The sequence below is a fragment of the Ascaphus truei genome, chromosome 1 (assembly GCF_040206685.1).
Source record: "Ascaphus truei isolate aAscTru1 chromosome 1, aAscTru1.hap1, whole genome shotgun sequence".
Taxonomy (NCBI): Eukaryota; Metazoa; Chordata; class Amphibia; order Anura; family Ascaphidae; genus Ascaphus; species Ascaphus truei.
In genome coordinates this window covers 451,814,577-451,833,269 of record NC_134483.1, presented here as the reverse complement: position 1 = coordinate 451,833,269, position 18,693 = coordinate 451,814,577, and the positions used below count along the sequence as shown (strand labels likewise).

General features: G+C 42.9%; 1 protein-coding gene across 3 annotated transcripts in view; it reads left to right on the top strand.

The window, feature by feature from the left end:
* Nucleotides 1-18,191, top strand: part of LOC142471808 (uncharacterized) — a 30,165-nt gene extending 11,974 nt beyond the window's left edge. For 2 of the 3 annotated variants that reach the window (XM_075578283.1, XM_075578281.1), the window contains 6 exons: nt 6,007-6,045; nt 6,174-6,212; nt 9,762-9,911; nt 16,134-16,222; nt 16,799-16,834; nt 17,992-18,191. In XM_075578283.1, coding sequence (XP_075434398.1) covers nt 6,007-6,045; nt 6,174-6,212; nt 9,762-9,911; nt 16,134-16,222; nt 16,799-16,834; nt 17,992-18,048 — 410 coding nt within the window. In that variant the 3' untranslated portion in view covers nt 18,049-18,191. The remainder of the gene's footprint in view (nt 1-6,006; nt 6,046-6,173; nt 6,213-9,761; nt 9,912-16,133; nt 16,223-16,798; nt 16,835-17,991) is intronic. The other variant, XM_075578282.1, reaches the window with a different exon arrangement.
* Nucleotides 18,192-18,693: the final 502 nt, after the last annotated feature.

The following is an 18,693-nucleotide window of genomic DNA, read 5'->3' as shown; positions in this document are numbered from 1 at the left end:
ATAGGGGTGTTACATGTGTATGCATTTTCTGTATCCGCGTGCGTGTGTGTGTATGTATGTATACAGTGTGATATGTGCGTGTATAGGATTTTGTGCAATAAGAATTATATATGCACTTATTAAGTAAGACTAAAAATTAAATAAACAAAAAAAATAGCAGTACAGATTGCTGCTTAAATATGTTAAGTAGTGTCAGTGGTAAATAAAGTGATGGGGACATTTTATATAATATTTGAAACTGAATTTCCCTTTCTCAATCGGTTTCTCTCCCTCTCTCCTGCATGTATGCAACATGTAAAGTAGTTTTTTTTGACAGAGACACTCAAGGCAAATTTGTTAATGTCCAATATTTATCAATCTCACAAACGTTGTATTTGTCCAAATCTGGCAAGGTCCCCATAACCAGCTGCAATGTTTTTTTTAATCAGCCTTAAGTGCACGCTAGCCAGGACCAAAGCCAAATATTTAGGCTACAGTACATAAAAGGGAATGGCCAGGTCAAGCCTCTTGATGAGAAGGGGCAACGAGATTCAGTCACTAGACCCTCTGTCTCCATCTCCGTCAGGACGTTTCTTACGTTCTCCACATTTCCCGGAATGGCGTGGTGTCATTCAGCCGGATCGTGTGCTGGGCGTTTTTGCTGATACCCACGTCCATCTCGCTAGTGGAGAACACCGCTCGGCGTTCCTTCATCTTGGCACTTAGCCGTCTCTTCCAGTCTTCTGACAGGGTCGATTCCCCGAAACCAAACTGCAACTCGGCAAACTCGTATCGCACTGTAGCGGCGTGCCCATGCGCCATAATCTCTACAGTGGTGACCGGGTATATACGACCCAGTCTCTGCCCGACGTCAAATGGTACCGTGTAAAGTGAGATGTTCTCGAATCTTACTGTCATTTTCTTTGGGATGGAAGGTTTCCACTCCCGTATCTCTGGGACCATCGTGTACCCTCTCTTGGCCTCTTCTGCGGGGGTGGTCTCCAGAGAGAAGTACCGGTCGTCTTTGTCATGTCCTAGATAATGTACTGCTGCGGTCATGTGTCTCACTCCCCCTGGTGGAATTTCGATCATCCCCTCTTCGTGATTGAAGATCACACCATACTCTTCTTACATATTTACATAGTAGATGAGGTTGAAAAAAGACGGACGTCCATCAAGTTCAACCTATGCTAAATTTAGACAACAGATACTTTATCCTATATCTATACCTACTTATTGATCCAGAGGAAGGCAAACAAAGAAACCCAGCTATCCAATGATATCTCATAAGGAGAAAATAAATTCCTTCCTGGCTCCAAGAATTGGCAACCGGATTAATCCCTAGATCAACATCCTTCCCATGTATACTTATTTGTTGTATCCCTGTATACCTTTCCTTTCTAAAAAGATGTCCAACCTTTTTTTTTAACAAATCTATTGTATCTGCCATCACAGTCTCCATGTGTGATGAATTCCACATTTTAACTGGCCTTACTGTAAAGAATCCTTTCCTTTGTTGCTGGTGAAATCGCCTTTCCTCCAACCTTAAGGGTTGGCCCCGAGTCCTTTGTACTGCCCGTGGGATGAATAGTTCTTTTGAAAGCTCCTTGTATTGTCCCTGAATATATTTGTATATAGTTATCATATCCCCTCTTAGACGCCTCTTTTCTAATGTAAATAAATCTAATTTAGCTAGCTTCTCCTCAGAAGTTAGATTGTCCATCCCCTTTATTAATTTGGTGCAATCTTGTGCAACAACCCGATAGTACTCATCTTTGAGTACCGGATGCATTCATAGCGAGGATTGGGGTAATTCGCCCGCCTCATGAAGATAAGCCCGGATCACAGCCCGCACCACATCGGCGTTGGTGCCCAATATGATTTGGGAGCTTGGGTGTTCCTGCGGCTCAGGACAGATCAGGGCCTCCACCTCCATGGGAGGAGTCTTATTGGTATTTAGCTGCGGTATATTTAACCGAACTTGCACCACACCGTCAATGGGATAGTCCTCATTGCTGAGTCCCCACAGCTTCATCCTCTCCACCGACTGCAGGGGCAGATGCTTCAGGTGTTGGTCATAAAAAGGCGGTAAATAATGGTCACCTGGGACCCAGTATCCAGCAACGCCGAGGAATATATACACTCCACTAGGAACCGTATGATTGCGGCAGGCCCCACACGACTGTAGGCGTCCAGTTGGGGTGCTTCAGTGGAGCTAGGCGCAGGGGGCTCTTTGCGCGGACGTAGAGGATGTCTCAGGCGGTTGCTCCCTGAGGGTCATGACTCTTGGTTTGGATCTTTTTGGCTGTGAACAATTTTTAGAGAAATTACCGGGCTGGCCACAATTAAAGCAGCTAGTATTGTGGTGGTGTCAAATCCGGAATGAGGAGCGGAGCTCCTAAGCACCCTGATGGTGGGGACAGACTTCATTAGAGGAGCGGTGTCTTGAACACTTTCTTTCTCTTTAGGCTTCTGAACAGATGCCCCTTTTTCCTCTTCCTTGCGATACTCATTGGCGGAAGTAGCAGGCCTCTCTCCTTTGGCAGAGTCACAAAGCGTTTGGATACATTAACTCGTAAGATACCCTATTGGGCTTGTACTCTATCCATCAGGTTTTCAAAATTGAGAGACTGTTCCGGAGAGAGGTGCAACTGATTCGTATGCCTAGCGGATGCATAGGCAATGCGCCCCGCAGAAGTTGCTCGATTCGAAGACCGTCGGCCTCGGATGCTTGGATAATCTTCTTTTTCACCAGAGTCCATAGGACCAACTGGATCCGTCGGAGGAACTCTGACACATCTTCTCCCTTGGCTTGTGTGAGTGTGTGGAACCGGGCCAGTAGAGATATGGCATCACCCGGAACTCCATAGGTCTTGGTTAGAGCCTGGATTAGCGCTTGTTCATCAGCATTGGGGTGACACTCACTGTAGAATCGTACCATATGAGCGGCTGGAGGCCGCAGGCACTCAATGATTTATTGCCGCTTTACTGCGTCCAAGCAGGACCACTTGGGGAGCACTTGTACCGCATGATTCCTCCATTCTTCGAACTCTTCCTCTCCTAAGGGCGTAGGCCTAGTCCCTGAGAAAGCCTTTAGCTTGCGATATTCATAGGACTGAGAGGATTGTGTCAGCGCTTCCACCAGTTGAGGTAGAGTTACGCCTAATGCTGAGTTCCCTGTGGACAGGTGACTGTGAGGTTCTGGCCTTAAGCTAGTGGTGGTCGCGGGGGCTCGGTTTGGAGGGGTGCCTCCAGCACGGTCCCTGTTCTGAAAATCACACTGGGTAGTAGAGGATCTGAGTATAGTAATGAGCACCTCATGAGCAGGGTCATACTTCCCAGGGCTATAAGATGGACGCAGAGTTCCCGCTGGGTATGGCACCTCGGATGTGATTCTGGGACTGGAAGTTGCCATTGGTGGTGATAGTTTTGGTAAGATTACCGGGCAGCCCGGGGGCAGGGCCCCTGGAAAGTGTAGGGAGCTGGTCGCCATGATGAGGATATTCCAGTGGAAAGTGGGGTCCCACTTTCGGCCTATTTGCCGGATGTTAGCAAAACGCGGGAGGGGCCTCAGTCTGTCCAGGACTTCTTGAGGGGTGGTGTCAAATGGCACGTCCCCCACTGTGACCACGTGGCAGGGAGACTCGTTGAGCTCCAGGGCCTAGTAGCGGACTTGTTGCTTGGAAGGGGAGAACATGGTATATTTTTTCCTTGTAATTTGCACTACTGAGTCGGGCAGCGCTTCCAAATGTAGCCTCTTTCCCCCTGACTAAAGGGACTACAGGTACTGCCTTTACCTGTCTGGCTACCAGAAGGCCTGAGCCTCCACCACTGTGAGCCTGGGGTATCACTTGTCCCCCTTGGTGCAGTGCCTCCACCTGTGGGGGATCCCAGCGCAGTGGGATGATCCCCACCAATACTAACAATAATCACACCACAAGTATGTAATAACGGCTTTACTAAACACATATATACGCAACCTGTACCTCACAGCATATATATATATATATATATAGCAACTGTAAATATTCCTGTATATTCATTTGCATGTCTTAGACAGGTCTGCAACCCTGTCTTTCACCATTATCACCCAGCAAACAGCACTTCCACTGCAGCAAGGGATTCTGGGAAATGACATGCAAATGAGCACACAGTGCCACCTTTTATCTCATGCTCACATTACATGAGCTCATGTAATGTGAGCATGAGATAAAAGGTGGCACTGTGTGCTCATTTGCATGTCATTTCCCAGAATCCCTTGCTGCAGTGGAAGTGCTGTTTGCTGGGTGATAATGGTGAAAGACAGGGTTGCAGACCTGTCTAAGACATGCAAATGAATATACAGGAATATTTACAGTTGCTTTATGCTTTACTGTGAAGGGTTTTAGTCACTTTTTTTACCCACCATAACCTTAATAGTCGTGGTGATTTTATATATATATATATATATATATATATATATATATATATATATATATATATACAGTGGTCGACAAATCACCAAAAAATCTACTCGCCGAACAAAAAAATCTACTCGCCACCTAGTACCTGTGCTGCTTGGGCTAATAGGAGCTCGCCACAATGTTAAATCCACTCGCCCGGGGCGTGCAAATGTATAGGTTTGTTGAACACTGTATACCATTGGTGCACTTTGTTGAGGTACCTGCCAGGTACTCCGGTGCAGCCGACTAGCATCAGGGATCCGCTGGTCCAGCGACGTCGTCGTCCGCGAACGCGTCCGCCTCTATTGGGTGAATTTCGGTAGGAGGGTCTCACCTTTGAGAGTCTCTTAACGTAGGTGGTCTGGTCCCAGACCACAGGCCGCGAGTCACCGCGTGGCGTCTTCGCTGGTGCCTACTATTATCAGGCTACTGGGGAAATGTCCCTAGCTGGGGCCCTTTCCCTGAAGCAGCCACAATCTATTTGGTGAGTGGGGCCTATCTTGGACCTAAGAGGGTAATCTGTCTTAATCTGGGTGCCACTGACACCCAGATCCTACCTTCCCCTTCTCTGTTCTGGCTCCAACTGCTCCTTGTGCTCTAAGCGTGCCAAATGTATCAATCCTCTCCTCAGAGGATCCGGGGACCCCTATTGGTTAACACTGCCCACGTGGGCATATTCCACATAAAGCACTTTGGAGAGTGTAGTTCCCCTGCGGAGCTATGTACAACATGGCCGCCGCTACTATCAGGGTACTGCGCATGCGCACCTTTCTCCAAATGGCCGCCGCAACCTCCGCATTCTCGGTGCATGCGTGGCAATACTGTAATGGCGACGCCCTGCCTTGGTGTCCGCTGCGGAGCTCCGGAACAACGGAGCTCCCTCTCTCTTCCAGCCCACCGCTGCAGTGCCACTGATCGTCCGCATGCCCGGGGGCACCATGGGGAACCTGGCTACATGTATTATTGTATAGCCTGGTTACCCCTTACCGTCACAAGTATATTTTTATATCTGTTTAATATATGTATTGAAAATACTGCTGCACTTATTGCATAAGAGAGCTGTTTGTGGGGTTTTATCGACCACAAGTTATGACTCACAGAATCCTCTGAAAAAGATTCTCTTATAACAGATATATTATTCTTGGATGATGTGTCATTAATTCAGTGAACAAATATTGCAAGTTTTTAATACTTGTTTACTTAATTATATTAGGAAACTCTGAAATGTTAAAATGGCAATCGAATGAACAAGTATTGCAAGTTTCTCATAGTTATCAGTGAGGGTTGTTTTTCAATAAATATCTTTACATACATTAATGTTAATTAATACAGTGACAACTCTTTAACAATATTGTTCATTCGTAATTTCCAATAAAATCTAATTTATTGCTGATTCAGAGTTTATTCAATGTGAGTCACTGAATTTTATTATTCCCTCTAAATGTTTTTTTTATGAGATATGTCTTGGTTTGTGTATTGTGTTTGCCTCCCTGGGACAATGTATATAGCATTTAGACAATCCTGTCAATGTATTTATTTTATTTGTTACCGGTCTCACTCTGTGTTCTTCTTTTCATTTGTACAGCTGCCTCTGAAACCACCGTACCATCAGCCGCCCAACCAGGTTCTGTTTCATTTGTCACTACCTCTCTGCTTGCTCCTACTGTAATGTTGTACATCTAGTTTTTGCTCTCACTAATTTATTTTATTTGTTACAGGCCTCACTCTGTGTTCTTCTTTTCATTTGTACAGCTGCCTCTGAAACCACCGTACCATCAGCCGCCCAACCAGGTTCTGTTTCATTTGTCACTACCTCTCTGCTTACTCCTACTGTAATGTTGTACATCTAGTTTTTGCTCTCACTAAGCCACCTCCTGTCCTGAATATTACTAATTGCCCTGACCAGGAATGGAAAAATGTCCCCCCGGCACCTGTGCTGTGTGCAGTGATGACTGAACTGATTGACAGGTCAAGTCACCGCCGCTCAGCTCAGTTAGGACAGGGGAGAGATAGGAGAGCAGTAGGCATTGGCCGCGTGATAATTGGGGGAGGGGATAAATGGTGGTCCGGGGTATAGCTAGTCAGAGGAGGTGGAGCTAGATGGAGCTTTCCCTGCTCTCAATGCACACTGGGATGAAGGAGTGGTCTGTATGTGGAGTGTGTGTCTGTATGAGAGACAGTGTTTATATCTGTATGAGAGTGTGTCTGTGTGATAAAGTGTATGTCTCTATGAGAGAGTGTGTCTGTATGAGTGTGTGTCAGTGTGTCACAGATACACCAACAGTGACACCCCCCGCGCATCTACCAAAATGCTGGCTCCTAAGTACAGCTGAACCCCGTTATAACGCAGTCCTTGGGGGCCACCCGAACCGACCGCGTTATAACCGGGGTCGCGCTAATTGAAAAAAAAAACTGGTCGGAAGGAGGAGGCAGGATTGAGGTGCCGGCAGCCCCAGCACATTCCCCCAGCAGCCCCAGCACATTCCCCCAGCAGCCCCACCACGATCTCCCAGCAGCCCCACCATGATGTCCCAGCACTTCCCCCAGCAGCCCAACCACGATCCCCACCACGATCCCCAGGCATATTGGGTAGAGGGAGGAGGCAGGAGTGAGGCACCGGCAGCCCCAGGACATTCCCCCAGCAGCCCCACCAGATTAACGAGCACCACCAGAGGTAGGGGGGGGGGGGGGTATGTGTGTGTGAGTGTGTGTTTGTATGTGTGTGTAAAGTTTGGCAAAAGTTTTTTTTTTTAATATTCGGGTCCACGCTCACACCGCATTGTATGCGGATCCGCGTTCTAGCGGATCGCGCTATAACGGGGTTGAGCTGTATTTTGTATTTTCGTCCACCCCTGGCCCTGACTGTCACTCCTCAATTTCCTGCACCATATGACACTCACTCACCTCTTTTCCTGGGATCTGATGAGCCAAAAGGTGAGAGAGGCACACGGCAGAGAGAAACAAAGAGCAATACACGTGTGCCATACAGAGTAGGGAGGATTGATTTCATAATAGATTGATTGGGAATGAACGTTTTGGCCTAGTGAACTAGATGGGTAAGGCCAAAAGAAGGCTCACCCATGATAGTCATTTAATATATGAAGATTGGAACAGTAGAAGATACAAATAGACAAAAGGGATGTGAAGGTAGAAAGACTTGGGGATCCTTTGGGGCCTATTCTAGCAGCTTCGATAAGTGACTTATCGAGCATTTTGGGCATTCTCAAACGAGTTTGCAAGTGTAGCTATTCAGAAAGCTTCCATAACATTCCAAACTCGCTCGAGATGTGGTTCTCCCCGATTGGTAGCGCTCCCGTACAGATAAACCGTGCGGGAGCTCACAAAATGCTCAAACTCGCATTTTGTAAAATATCGAGTCATTTTAGTAGCTCCGAGATGCACATCGCGGCTGCAACTCGCAGGTTCTGATCTTGCCACCTCAAGGGCGGAGAGATGGGATCCGCGATGTGACTGAAGAAAAAATAAATTTTTACTGCATCGGATTGAAGCCGAGTGTCTTCGGATCTGCCCCGGATTAATATCAGCTACGGAGACCCCCTGCTTCATTACTGTGTTATTAAAAGAAAAGAAAAACAGCGCAATTGCCTTTAAGAGCTGTGCATGGAGATGCAGCTCTCTCTGAGCAGCTCTTAGAGACTGCAGGCAGATCGCACGGGCAGAACTTGGAAAAAGGTTGAGATAAGGACACTGCTATCCCGAGCGGTATAGGAATTTTCCTACCTCACGGTTTGTGACGCGACAATTCTTTCTGAATACCGTGTTAACACAAGCGTCAGACCGTGAGGTAGGGTCAAACCAAACCATTTGATCTGGCATTAATAACCTCAAAGCTTCAAGAATAAGCCCCTATATAGGTATAGTGGAAGGTACCTATGGTAACTCTTGCAATGCAGGGCTTTAGCCCTGTAATTATAAAGAGCCATATACATTTAGAAACTTTCACATAAGACAGCCAGAAATCAAGAAAAATGTTTGTTCTAATAACTTCACAAGACTTATTTTTAAAGCTGTTGAAACACCTAAATGGTTTAACACGTAGTTTATATTGAAGTAATAAATCTAAATTATTTCAAAACAAAAGCTGCCTCACACTTTAATCTGGTCTGTTACATACGCCTAAACCATATATTATCTTTAACTATTCATGCAATGTCTTTACATATAATCTATAACCCTGTTCATTTAATGTCACCATACATTTGTCATCATAACTCTGTGCTCAGGACATACTGTACTTGAATACGAGAGGTAACTCTCAATGTAAAAAACATTGGTAAAAACAAAACTGTTAAAACATTTTATAAATTATAAATTATTTATCCAATTATCAAAACTGCAAAACTATGCAAAACTGTCCGAAATGCATTTGCAACATTTTTGGCATTTTCCCACAAAATCCAGTTCCCAGCTAAACATTTTGCCAAGTTTTCAAGGGCAAGTAATGTTGTCAAATTAGTAAACTTTGTGCAAAAATATTCACAAATGCGTGAAACAGTGTGTACCCTATCTATAGTGTCAGGATTATGCGAACCCACCAATTTCAGAGAACTTGGCAAATAAGCATATTAAACAAAATACAGTAGCAATGCCCATTGACCTGATGCTTGGCGAATTGCTTGCAAATGTTGGCTCAGCCATGGCGTTTTGTTCGTGACTCAAAAAGGTCAAATTGTGGATGGTTTGGTACCACATGCACTTCCTATGACAGCACTTTTCTGTTAGTGGAAAAATTATGCTATATTTGGCACCCTAACCGCATTCCCATTTGATGAATTTCCATATTTAATTCAGTTAAGTTTTCCTTTGCTAACAAGCATTCTTGGTCTCATCTATTGTGACAAGATTTTGCAAATGAAGATCTGTATCCTAACCCTTTTGTGTAAAGATGTGCAAAATTTTCCCTGGTGAAATCCTCCTTTATTTTTTTTAAAAAAAGTTTGCAAAAATATTGTCAAAAATTAAAAGTAAATTTGCAGGTCATATGGCCTTTTACATACTGCTATTTTGAGAAATTCTGGCAAAAAAAAAAAAAAAACACTATGTAAGAGATATTGGTGAAAAATGTTGTAAGCCCGTAAATAAAAACAAAACAAAAAAAAAAACATTTGCACATCTCTGCATTTTGTTTCCTATTAAATCACAAAAGACCTCTCCACTCCTTCTGCGCTGGGTACAGAGGGAGAGCGGGCTGCAGGGGTTGCCAGTGCTCGCTAACAAGTTATACAGTTACAGCAATGTTACTTCCTTTCGCCATAGACATCCAATGCTAACGGTTTGTTCTCTTTCTTTTGTTTTCTGTGATGTGACAAAATTATACAGGCTTTAGAAACTCTGTCGGTGCTGTGGCGGGCATTGCAGTTGGAGCAATAGTTGGAATTAGTCTGATTGTTGCTGTTGTGATAATCTTGTTTAAAAAATGTCACAAAACCTCGCGGAAACCAACATATGAACCTGAGAAACCAGCCACAGGTAAGAAAGCAGCAACTTGTGTACTGGCTGAATGTTCATTAACTGTATATCCAGGATTGTGCGCTCATCATTTTCTTAACACACACACACACACACACACACACACACACACACACACACACACACACACACACACACACACACACACACACACGTGTGTGTGTGTCTCAAAAGCCTACACCCTTCCATATCTTCAAGCACTTTCTCACCCTACCTTATCTACAATACATCTCTGTTGTTGTTTTTTCTCCCTGGTCTCCCAAACACTGTTTTAGCCATAGATTCCATTGTAAATCAGTATTGCCGACCTGAGGAAGAGAGGAGAACTCTCGAAAGCTAGATCTATTATTAACTGACACCCATACAGCCTCCTCACTATATGCTACAACAATATACAATATAACTTGGTCAGACCACGCCATGATTGATATTCAGATATCTCACACTTCTGCTCCTGGTAGGCAAACATCATGGAAACTGAATGATTCCTTGCTGATTATTCCTGAGGTAATTTCAGATCTCAAGAGAGAGCTTGCAGATTATTTCGCCCTAAAAAAGCCCTTAACCTTTTCAACTCCTGTTTTATTGGCAGCTCACAAAGCGGTAATAAGGGGATATCTAATTAATGTAGCTTCCTTTAGAAAGGGAAGGAGACACAAAAATCTTAAAAATCTTACTTCCCAATTAGAGAAGCTGGAAGCCCAACATAATGCAAAACCCAATAATAAATCGCTCAGAGATCAATAGGCTTAGAGGGGAAATTTGACTGTCTATATGACAAAGCAGAGAAGGCGATGAGATGGACAGAGCAAACATTTGTTGAAAAAGGCAACAAACCAGATACAATGTTAGCAAGACGACTGAGTAAGATACTGAGGGGTGGCAATATCCAGTCTGTTCATCAGAAATCTGGTAATTTGACAAACGAAACAAAACTAATTCTGAAGGAATTCCATGACTACTCCTTTCTGTATGATGCCTAAAGACTACAAACTCCAAATCTCACACTGTTGACATCTCAATTTTTCAGGACGAGCAATCTGCCTTCCATTTCCAAAACAGAATTAGTTAAACTATACAAGCCCATGATGCAGAGGATTTAATAGAGGTGAACAAAGATCTAAAAGCCTCAAAAACCCCAGGACCTGAGGGGATCACTAACCTATATGATAAAATATTGTAAGAAATTCTATCCACTCATTTAGATAAAATGTTTAACGAAATTGTTGAAGGGAAACGAATCTTAACAGAGTGCTCAAGGCAAATATAACTGATATACAAACCAGAAAAGGACCCAACACTATGTTCAAATTACAGGCCAATATTCTTAACGGACTGAATGGGCTTTTACCTGACCTGATTCATATGGATCAGGTGGGATTTGTACCTCATAGACAAGCATCTGCTAATATATGAAGGGCTATCAATATAATCAATAATGCAAAAGTCAGCCATAACCCTCTCATGGTACTTACTCTCGACGCTGAGAAAGCATTCAACAGGGTAGACTGACAATACTTAAAGCTCACCCTAGAAACCTTTGGATTTGGTGGCAACTTCATGAAAGCCATAGATGCTCTATATAAATACCCCCAAGCCAGTATATGTAACATGGGGTACATTACGGACCCAGTGTGTTAAAAACAGAACAAGACTGGGATGTCCATTATCTCACTTTCTTTTTGCTCTGTGCATCAACCCACTAGCCAATGCCATCAGATGGAACACAAACAAATAAGGGTACTATATAGGTGAAAAGGAATACAAGACCAGCCTATTTGCTGATGATATCCTCCTTACCCTAACTAAACCAATCACCTCTCTACCAAATTTGTTTGAATTACTAGACAAATTCTGGACAATATCAGGGTTCAAGGGGAACAATTCCAAGTCCGAATCCTTAAATATAAATATACCGCACCCAGTGACTAAACTAATCTCTCCCAATTTTGATCTCTCTTGGGAAAAATAATCTTTGCCATACTTAGGAGTAAAATTGAGCAAATCAGTAGCTTGTTTGTACAAATACAACCATCACTCATTAGTAAGAACCCTGCGGGAGGATCTAATAAAGTAGGCTAAGTACCCCGTCTCTTCGGTACGCTTCCCAGACGGCATTATTTGTTTTGTTCTCCCCAATCCCCATCAATTTCAAAGAATTGGAATATTTCCAGAGGAGAATATCAGACTTTATCTTGGAAAATAAAAAAACCTGTAATTAAAAGGCCCAGTCATATAGACCAATATCTGCTGGAGGACTAACACTACCAAACCTGCTAGCTTATTATAGGGCCGTCTGAATTAGCCAACTCACTCTTTGGCATTTATCTGACAAAAAAAACAGATGGGTAGAAATAGACGCGGAGGAGACAAAAAAAACCCAGACCATGAAATCCTTACTCTGGTGACTCCCCGATCACAGACCACCAATTACCAAAGTACATCTATACTGTATTGACATACTCTGTCTCTGAAATACACTCAAATTTAAATATAAGTTGATCGTAAAGGAAACAAATATGACCCCCTTATTACAGAACCCAGCCTTTAAACCAGGAATGACAGAGGCAGACTTCTCAAGGTGGAAAGAAAGGAGGTTCACAAGAATAGGAGACCCAGTGTTTTTTGACAGACTACATACCAGAAATGTTTCGATACTTTCAACTGAGGCACTTCGCCTCCCCCTACTTCTTGGGCAAACCCAGTTCCTCCAACACATACTTTGAAACCATAGGTAACTCTGACCCATATGCAACAGGTATGATCTCAACCCTATACCAAACCTTTCTACTAACAGAGCTAGACAACAAACTGCTCTATATGAAGCAGTGGGAAGAGGAGCTGGGAGAGTCTCTGGAGAGGGAGGACTGGGAAGAAATATGGAAATTCATCCAAAAGGTCTCTTTGAGCAAACTAATCAAAGTAAATAGTTATAAGCTTCTCTTTCGCTGGTATCTAAACAAAATGTTCCCAACCTCCCCCCGCTGTGTTTCAGAAAGTGTGGAGAGGTGGGGGGGCATGTTGTAGACATGTGAGATTAAAAATCTATAGAACCAAATCTATACCATATATCATACACAGAATTTTAAGATTGAGTCTAACCCCAGTCCCCTAGGCAGCACTGCTGCATAGAATAATCCTGGGAATGCCTAAATACCAAGGGAAAATTAGTACCCACCTGTTTTCTCCCACCAGATGTATGATTGTGGCCAACAGTAAGCAATTGGCTCGTGTAATGTCCTCAAACCTTAACAGTATGTGGGAAATAATGTACATGGAAAAGATAACTAGGTTCCTCCACGATTCAATGGACAAGTTTACATAAACTTGGGAACCAGGGTGCATATCATACCCACAGCCAACTTCTGTTATAGATTCCATGGTCACATGAACATCCATACAGGGCAAAACTGTATCATCCCTACAAATTGCAAACTAAAACAAGAAACCCTTCATGAAATTGTTCAATTTTTAGAGAGATACACAAGCGTTCCCCTAGGCCTCATGGCCTTCAGAACCACATAATATGTATGTACACTATAACTTGTAACTGGATACTGTATTTATAAGAAATTACTTTGTTCTGATTGATGGTGACCGTTCTCAACCCTCCCCCCCCCCAAAATGACACTTTCTTCTGTGCCCCTTCTCTACAAACATTTCAATACAAAATTAAGTGAGAGGGGGGGGGGAAATGATTTATTCACACACCATCTAATAAAGTGCCAAAGCCAGAGATAAAAGGATTACATTACTCAACTACATTTTTTTCATGACGAGAAGGATTGTCCTACTATCTGCAGCCTAGTGACAGTAATATACATAACTCCTCAAGTGCACAGTCTAGACTAGAAGGCACAAGATTTAAAAATACACAATGTTAGCATTTTATTATTTATTAATCCCCAATCCATTCCTTCATAGCCACTATGATTACTTGGGTATTAATATAACCAATGCCTAATAATCTATAACACATCCCTAAATACCAACTCCATGTATAGAAAAGGCATTGAAATTAATACTAACTGTTAAAGGTTGCAACCCCAAACCCAATGGGAGGCTTAACTCTCTTTCCCAGGAACCAACCCTGTATCAACCAGCATATAGCCACATACTAATGATTTAATTGTCATCACTTCTTCTCATGTTATATATACAGTACCATAGAGATCTGTTAGTCAGCCATGACTGCTAGATTCCTATGGGTCAACATAGAGACAAACCTAAAATGTAAAAAAAAAAATCCAACAAGTAAAAGTACTAGGCGATCTAAAAGAGAGCCTACGCAGCCTCAATGTCAAAGAAGTTACAGTCAAATACGATCACTCATAGTCCTCCTAAAAAATGTCGCCCTGAATCTACCCCCAGAATTAATTAATTGGGGTGGTCCATCTTCTGGGCTTGTAATCAATGTTATGATCCACAGAATTTAAAACAATCATAATAAACATCCACTTGGTCTTCTTTATCTTTAGCTCTTTGAAGCCCCCCCCAAAAATCACAAACATTAAGAAAAAAACACCAAGACCATAGGGATAGGGGACCTTGTTCAATCCATCTTTTCTTTTATGCAGGAGCTCTTGATTTGTCATCTCTACACAATCTCAACTGAGATTTTTTTTTACAATGGGGCATGATCTTTTATAGACTTGGCATGTACAGTATTGTTCATGTTTTAGCATTGTTTTAGCATTGTTCATGTTTTAAAGCACATGGTACGTCTCACATTTCTTCCCTTACATGCATGCAATTTAGATCATTTTTAAATATGCCTAGGTTTTTACATGACATTTCAAGCAAGGAGTAGCAAACAAAATTTGCTAATTAGCTGCTAACTGAAGTTTATTGAATAGTTTCCTCCACCCTTTCTCTCTACGAGTTATTCACTACGCAGTGCCAGCTGTTGCTGCTGTAACGAATATCCCAATTTTCTCTTTGGTTTTCTGTGATTGTCTCTTTTTATTGGGGTGCACTGTATTCTGCTCCTCTCTTTAACTGTTACCCAGGCCCCCCCACACTGCCCCCAATTTTCTGTCTTTGCATCATTCTCCAGTTCTTATCTTCTTACTTTCTCAATTCAATGATCTCTTTCTCTTTGTTCGTCACTTCTTTTGCCTGGAAGCCAAGAAACAGCAGCAATACAATCATCAGCCAACACACACTGTGCATTCTCTTCCTAAGGTTCTGCCATAACTCCATATATATGTTGATTTTACCAAAATGGAAAACAAAGTGGGGCTTCAGGAAAATAATGACCTTCTCAGGCAGCTGTTTTTCCTTCTCGCTTCAACTTTTTAGCTCACACTCACCAAGCAGCTTCAAGATGCACCCCTATTACTCAAAAATTATTTCTCTACTAAAACCACGACCTTCCTGACCTTGGCATTTTCAGTTAATGAATTTGTATAAGAAATTGGAGCAGAATTAAAATATAGTTTAAGAATCAGATTTGAAAATCTGCTGCCCCATGGCACTTAGCTGTTGTGGCCGCCTCCTTGCTGCTGCCGCCCCCTCCTCCTTCTAAACCACAGCGTCAAATGACGCAGCAGACTTTACCAACGTGGCGTCGCGTTGCCATGGCAATGCAACGTCATTGGACGCTGCGACATCGCGTTGCCTTGGCAACTGACGCTGCGGTTCAGGAGGAGAAGGAGGAGGGTGGCAGGTAAGGAGACGGCCACAACAGCTAAGTGACTTCCCATCAGGCCCAATAGGCCAGAGAGTTCGGCAAATGTATATGGGGGCAGACATTTTTGCCACCCCCAAATTTTGCCACCCTAGGCCCGGGTCTAGGGCCTATGGGAAATCTGCCACTGAGTTTAAGAATAACATTAACTACAATTACATTTGAGTTAAATACCGAGCAGAAAGCAATACCTGTAGTTCTTACAGCCTTTATGTCTGCAAGTTCTGTCAACAAGCAACTTTAATCTGGGTTGGACAAATCACTGGGGCTCTTGTTCATTATACTATGAAGCCGACTTCTCCTTGCTTAGAAGTTATGCACAAAAGAAGAAACAGAACCATAATAATTAAACTAAAATTTTTATGGAAAGTGATGGGGTAGTCTCTTTGATAAATATGGTGCTTTTTTTAACATGCATAAAACTGGAGAACAAAACAAATTCTACATTTACTAGGCATCGCAAGTAGCCACACTTTATTTACGTCCTAATGCGTGGTGCTAGATAACATGAATTCCTGCATCTCTCCCTGTAGCTGAGCACAGTTCTCCTGGGGACTACATTCAGCCCGATGTGAGAAGATTGCCTTCCATTCCTCCCCTCAAGTTCCCTGCTGATTACGAGGTGAGTTAAAATAACCCTCTCCCGCCTTAAACCTTTTTCACTGACTGCCCCACACCTCTGGAATGCCCTCCCCCTCAGCACCCGACTAGCACTCTATCCACCTTTAAGACCCACCTTAAGACACACTTGCTTAAAGAAGCATATGAATAGCACTGTGGATATTCTGAACACATGATACATAAAGCTTGGCCCCCTGCAGACGCACTTACCAGAACTCCCTTCTGTAGTAGTCTCTGTACGTTCTCCCTACCTACCAATTAGACTGTAAGCTCCTCGGGGCAGGGACTCCTCTTCCTTAATGTTACTTTTATGTCTAAAGCACTTATTCCCATGATCTGTTATTTATATTATCTGTTATCTATTTGATTACCACGTGTATTACTACTGTGAAGCGCTATGTACATTAATGGCGCTATATAAATAAAGACATACAATACAATAATCATGGATTAAGTACAGGTTCATTTCCAGCTCAGGCTCCAGGATTTTGAGTCAACTTGTTAATGAATGAATTGCTATGCATTATGATAGTGTGTATTGATTCAGAGGCACTCAATATAACTCTCTTTCCTGCAGAATGACAACCATAACACTGAAGAGCAACCTTACACAGTAAGTGCAGTCCTGTAACTAGCAGGGGCCAAGAAACCAAGAATGTGCCACAAAAGGGGATTTACATAATAGAAGTACTTTATTGTTGGCAATTATATGTACTATATATGTATGTATTGTGTATGTATGCATGTAATCCCCTCCTAAGCTGTTACTGGCAGCTTCAAGGGTGTATTTCCCATTATGCCCGATAGACCCGGGCCTAGGGCGGCACAATTTTGGGACGGTATACATCTTGCCACCCGCTCATGCACGATTGACACTTACCAGCCGCTTGTGCACATGTGCGATCGGCATACGTGGCCGGCAACGTGAAACTAACAAGTTAGTATTAAGCTAACAATACAGATGACAGAAATTAATAAACTATCACAAATCAATATAATATGCTGTTTAGCAGCCAATAATATCAGGAGCACAATATCACAAACCTGCTGCGATCGGAACTACAGCCAGAGTCAGAAGGCAGTATTGTTAGCTTGATACTACTGACTGCTAAACAGCATACTAGGATCAGCTGGCCATGAGGGCACATTATATAAGGCACCTCGCCATCCCACTTACACCCTATTCTGTGCAAAAATAATAGATTGGCTGCTAAACAGCATACTAGGCTCACCAGTGTCGTTTGTTTATTTATGACTCTCCTCTGTACTGTTGGCTGCTAAACAGATTTACTTGGGCTATAAGGGTATACTATATAGATGTGTGTCCCCCTGTGTCTAGTGACATGAATAAAGACTGATCTTGTACTGCAAAAGTTCCTGGCACCCACTATTTTCTTCCTTGCAGCCTCGTTGCCTAGCTGCCCGAATACAGCACCCTGAGCCAGTAACCTATGCCAAGTAGCCAAATATTGCACACCAATGTAATCTCCCTAGAAGCTGGGCAGGGAGGGCAACATACATATATATACTGTATCACTTATAATACTTCAGCAATATATTCAGTATATATTCTGGAGGGGAGAGGCAGATGTTTACATACTTCATCCAGTTAGATATGTCAGGTTTGATGTTTTAGACCAGAGGCTTTAAGTTGAATGTCACCTTTTTGTATGTGGCTTAAGTTTTCGATGTCCTTGTGTCACTATATAACAATGTAAAGTGATTTGATTACAGTCTGGCAAAACCAACAATTTTTCCCCCTCGTTTTAGGAACTTGCTTATGATTATTTGAGCACATACAAAAACCTGCGAAGCACAGACGAGTGACATCCTGTCCACCTTTAATAGTACATTTTACTCAGCTGATGTACATCTGAACGTCTGCTGGTGAGACCTGCAGAAGTCACAAGGACAGTCGCATGCAATTCTGGATCCGATGTATATTTTAATTAAATAAAACAAAAAAAAGACAGTAGTGAGATAATGTATGTATATCTTTATTTATGTAGTGCCACCAAAGTATTTAGCGCTTAAGAATTAGGGAGACCCTGCCCTAGAGACTTTATAATCTAAATGGAATTATAGGAGACTTTGAACACAACAGGAGTGCAAAGAGTATCCACAGGCCTAAGCAAATCAAATGCTTTGCCGAGTAGATAAGATTTCAGGTATGGCTTGAAAATGGGGTGGGGGGTGGGGGAGAACCAGTTCCACAGGTAGGGAGCTGAAAGTTAGGTTTCAGGCGTGAGAGTGCTGTAGAGACAAATGAAGCATAAGATATAAGAGGGGGTTGGTGAATGTAGAGACTGGAAAGAGAGAAGTAGAATCTCATAATTAAAGCTTTGATGGGGATCCATTGAGGAGGAGACCGTGGGTATAGGGAGACCTAGAAATGAGTGAACTCCAGCAGCTACATTTTCAATAGATTATAGCATATGGAGTTGGTCGGCAGGACGGCCAGAGAAGGCTGCA